General features: G+C 42.9%; 1 protein-coding gene across 4 annotated transcripts in view; it reads left to right on the forward strand.

Annotated features, from left to right (window-relative positions):
- The window catches only part of sardh (sarcosine dehydrogenase), a 35130-nt gene that overhangs the window by 27730 nt on the left and 2545 nt on the right, over window positions 1-4855 (forward strand). For all 4 annotated transcript variants that reach the window (XM_031856068.1, XM_031856070.1, XM_031856072.1 and 1 more), the window contains 3 exons: window positions 2020-2182; window positions 2300-2468; window positions 3356-3488. In XM_031856068.1, the coding sequence (XP_031711928.1) occupies window positions 2020-2182; window positions 2300-2468; window positions 3356-3488 (465 nt within the window). The remainder of the gene's footprint in view (window positions 1-2019; window positions 2183-2299; window positions 2469-3355; window positions 3489-4855) is intronic.

Below are 4855 nucleotides of genomic sequence, written 5' to 3' on the forward strand. Positions count from 1 at the left end.
GAGAGAGAGAGAGCGAGAGTGTGAGTGGGGACAGATGGCATGTCTCAGGCGTCCTTGTGACTTGGATATCACGTCCGTCCACACCTTCTGTTTCTCTCATCCTCTTTCCGCTTTCTATCTCTTTCTACTTCCTCCCCTGAGGTCAAAAGTCAAAAAGTGAATCCGCTGTTGTTTACAAGCACTGGGGAGATCATATATTTATACTTCGCTGTATTTGTCATTCAGTTTTCAAACAATCGTGCCGTAAGGTGACGAAGCCTCAGCCTCTCAGTTTGACCTCCACACACCGTTCCTGGCCTCGGATCAAAAAGAGCATGTTGTACCGGCTCATGCAGCGACACATATGTCCACACACGCTCGCTCTGCAAGTTGCGATTGCATGAATTATGCAACGCTCCGGTGATTGCAGTCCGCATCTTCTCACAGTTCTGCAGAAGTGTTTTGTGTGTGTGTGTGTGTGTGTGTGTGTGTGTGTGTGTGTGTGTGTGTGCGCGCGCGCGTTGCTTGTGGTTCCAGCTGGTTGCTGGCCTCGTCTGGGTGACATTTTAATGGCTGCACTGCTGCGAGAACAGAGCTCTCTCTCTCTCTCTGCCCTCTGCTCCCCTCATAGCTCATTAGACTCTCTCTCTCTTCCCAACACGCCAGTTGAAGTGAGTGTGCTGGCATGCATGTTAGGTCATATGAATTCATGTTTATATGCATTTTTGTACTTGTACGCGTCTGTGCTCTCTGTGTCCGTGTTTGATGTTTGCCTGGTAAATGTGTAAGTGACAGTGTGCGTAAGGCATGCATGTATTTCTGTGTGTTTTAAGTTTGTCGCCTGTGTCTCTGGTGTGTGCGTGTGCGTGTGTGTGTGTGTGTGTGTGTGTGTGTGTGTGTGTGTGTGTTGTGACTAAGCGTGGGCCTACTGTCCTCCCCAGAGTTTCATGGAGTACATATGGGGCCCAGGGTGATCCCTGGCTGGCCAGATGGCCTGGCTTTCACAGCACCCACTGGGGAAACTATTGGAGAGAGTTTTCTCTCTTTATTTTCACATTTTCTCACTCGCTTCTTTCCCTCTTTGTTTTTCTTTAGTATTCACTCTTCTTTCTTATATATCATTTTGCATCCTGAGCATTCTGGTATTTTTTTAACCTAGCTGTTATACTCATAACACCCCAGAGATGTAGGAGAAAACACAGAGCGCTAGTTTGTGTCTGCGAGTTTCAGATTTGGAAAAACAAAATGTCAGGATACTCTCTGTGCAGTTCTCATCGATTGCCACCATAAGATACACATACCATTTACTGGTGATCGTTCCCCAGCTGCTGAGCAGTTCTTTCTGTGTGTACTTGCAGTTTGAGATGATATCTATTACATTTAAGTGTTGTTGATTTTTTTTTAATTAAAAGCTGTTTTACTGGATTTACAGAAATCTCTACAATAGACGTCTTTGAGTAAAATGTTTTCATGCCCAGTATTCATAATTTACGGAATCGGGAGAATAACATCCAGGTTGGTAAATACCTTTTGATTCATAGAGTCCCCTTTCCTAAGTTCAGTATGCCTGCATTTTCTTGTTCATCATCTTGTACATTTCACCTCTTTCCACCTCTCAAGCCCCGTCTCTAGCTACTTCCCTGCTCTCCTTTTATATTCTGTTTTCTCTTTCACTTCACTTCCTCCTTTCTGTCCTCTGTCATTTTCACCTCTTAACCCCCATCAATCTCTTTCAGGACTAAAAGAACTGAGGACATTCATGTCTCAAGGGAGATTAAAGTTTCCCTGTTTCCCTCTTTGTGTATCTTATCTTATCATTGCATCTTTTCCATTCCAATTATTTTCTGCCGTTTTGCTTTTCGCTCTTCAGCAGCAGCAGCACACAGAAACTTCTGTTATTCTTAAAATGCATGACAAGCACTGCAGATCCGGTCCTTCAAAGTGGAGTGTGTGTGTGAGTGACTGAGCAGAGGCATGGCAGCTTGGTCCTCTACATGCCTCTCTCCATCACTCTAAGCCACCGCTCTCTCTCTCGTCCAGGTGCGAGCTATGCGTCTGTCATTTGTCGGAGAGCTCGGCTGGGAGCTGCACATTCCCAAAGACTCTTGCCTTCCAGTCTACCATGCTGTCATGGCTGCTGGTGCAAAGCACGGCATCATCAACTCGGGCTACAGGGCCATCGACTCACTCAGCATAGAGAAAGGTAACTCAGAATAAGAGGCCATAGTGTAGATAACAAACCCTTAGCTACAAATCCAGCTCTTCTTTTGGTGCTTCTCATAGCTAAAGTCTTTGCTCTTTCTCCTCCCCTGTTTATCAGGGTACAGACATTGGCACGCTGACCTTCGCCCAGATGACACTCCCTTGGAGTCGGGGCTGGGCTTCACCTGCAAACTGAAGAGCTCGATCCCGTTCCAGGGCCGTGAGCGGCTGGAGAAGCAGAAGGAGGAGGGGCTGAGGAGGCGCATCGTCTGCTTCACCATTGATGAGTCAGTAAAGCCTGAGATTATGTGCCAGTCAGAAAGACATTAATGCAAATTAATGGAAAAGCAGAAAGTGTGAACACTGTAGTACATTTTATAAAAGCTTCCTGTAGTGAAGCCACTTAGACATTTTACCACAAATTGATTACATAGAGCCACAACCTAAAATAGTTTAGACAATGGTCTCACATAGAGAACAAAATCCTTAATATTGATGCATTTTCCAAATGTGCAGCCACAGATGTATTGTGTAAAAGCATCAAGAAGCAGTTTAATGGAACATTATTGAACTTCCCTGCTGTGTTTTTCTTTTTAGACATTTTACATGCTAGATTTAAAGTTAATACATTCTTTGTAAATGCAAGCCCATACTGGAATTTTAAAAACATTTCTGTCTTTTTCTATTAGATTTTCTTTTCCGAAAACATATAAAACATTCAAAATAATTCACACTTAGTTAAGATTCTAAGATGCAGATACATTAACTGGTGGTGTGGTTATTATTAATATTTCATCTTCAGATGGAGGATAACCTCTTCGAATGAGCTGAGCAAAGTCTACAGCAATTTGCCATCAAGAGAACATTGCTTCTAGTGAAAGAGATGTTATCAGAGTGGGCACATTCTGTTTAGTCCTGACAGTCATGATAAGTGTGAATGTGTGTGTATGCGTCTGTATATACAATTTTTTTTTTTTTGTGTAGGAGGAAGTCAGTCTGCTGTGCTGGGAGATGTTCCTGTGCACATAAAAACATATTTCATTAAATATGCTCTAAGTTTAAGTCCAACTTTAATTGAATTAGTGGATTTTGTGAGTGTGTCTGAAAGGAACAGGGACACGTGTGTTGTTTATTTGAACGAGGTGAAACACTCCCTTCTCTTCTTCTCCGCTAGGAAAGTACCGATGTTCGGTCTGGAGGCCGTTTTCCGTAACGGCACTCCTGTTGGTCACCTACGACGTTCTGACTATGGCTTCTATGTCGACAAAACTATTGGATATGGATACATCCGCAACCCTGATGGAGTGGTAAAGGCCTTAAACACACAACACATATATGCGTATACCTACACACTGTATCCCTTTCGTTAGCCTCTTTTATGGTTCTGTATTTAATATGTTTTGTTTACTAATTCCTAATTTGTTTCCTAATTTTCTTATATTTGCTTGGGTACACCATAGCTCTCAGTTGTCTTAATGATTAGAATGAATACATACACTTAACTAGAAAAAGAAAGTACTGTGTTTGTTGTGTTTATTCAAAATGTAAGCCGGTAGGTGCATCCGTCTCTTTCATCAGTCATGTCCCACCACTCACTTTACACTGAGTAATGAGTCTTATTGGCCAGCATACGGGTTTTTTTTGTGTGTTTCTCTCTCGATAATAATACAGACACACACACAGAATAACAGATGGAACATCAAACAGAAGGATGGAAGCTGGTAAAGGAAGTCAATTCAATCAAGTCACAGTGAAACAGCACATATAGCATATTTGACTTCTGTAATGTGGCGTATTTCCCAGTGAAGTGAGATATGTGGGCACGGTTTAATTACAATAGGGATTTAAATCAGGTTCCTCATATGTGATTGGATCGCTTTAATGTGGGCGTGGCATGTGCCAATATTGCTCTGTTAGCTATAACTGCGGACGAGAAAAGAGAGGTATTTTGGCATTCGACACAGGCACATAAGATGCATTTTGTTTTATGTAAATGCGTCTTTAAGTTTAGCTGGCTTAATCTGGAGCAGGGCTGCCTAAAGTGGGGTCTGCTGTGAGCTGAGCCGAAGGTAATAATTCAATAAAACAAACTATTGACATGTTGGTGAAGATGCCAGTGTGAATTGCATAATCCTTGGAACTAGCACACCGATATTTCATTGTGTTGTATAAGTTGGGTTTAGATATACTGTGGAATCACTTCAGAAACATGGGGTAGCTTTGTATCTTTTTAATAGAATAGTTATAGTGGCTGCAACATGGAAGTAGTAAAAACCATGCGGGGGGATGAGAGGGAGCTCTGGGTCTGTGTGTGAAGGAAAGAGTGACAGATCAGTGGCAGAGCTGCAGGGAGGGAAGAGGGAGTCAGTCAGTGAAAATGAGCTCTCGGGGTTCCGAGGGAGCTGACATTGACTCATGAGTGAATGGATTGCTTTCAGCGTTTTTATAACTCCTGCGCCATTCTTTTCTGTCGGATACGAACGCCGTGAAATTGTCCGTTCTGGAGCGATCCGCCAGCCGGGAATGCTTATATTCACAAAGAGTGTGGATTAATTGGTCATCTCATTTTTCGCTCTCTGTTTTAATCTCCATCGTCTCCTCGTCTCCCAAAAATGTAAATTCCCTCCCCTCTCCCCTTTTCATCCTCTGATCTATCTCTTCCTTTCCTTATCAG

The sequence above is a fragment of the Anarrhichthys ocellatus genome, unplaced genomic scaffold (genome assembly GCF_004355925.1).
Source record: "Anarrhichthys ocellatus isolate YVR2014 unplaced genomic scaffold, GSC_Weel_1.0 scaffold16, whole genome shotgun sequence".
NCBI lineage: Eukaryota > Metazoa > Chordata > Actinopteri > Perciformes > Anarhichadidae > Anarrhichthys > Anarrhichthys ocellatus.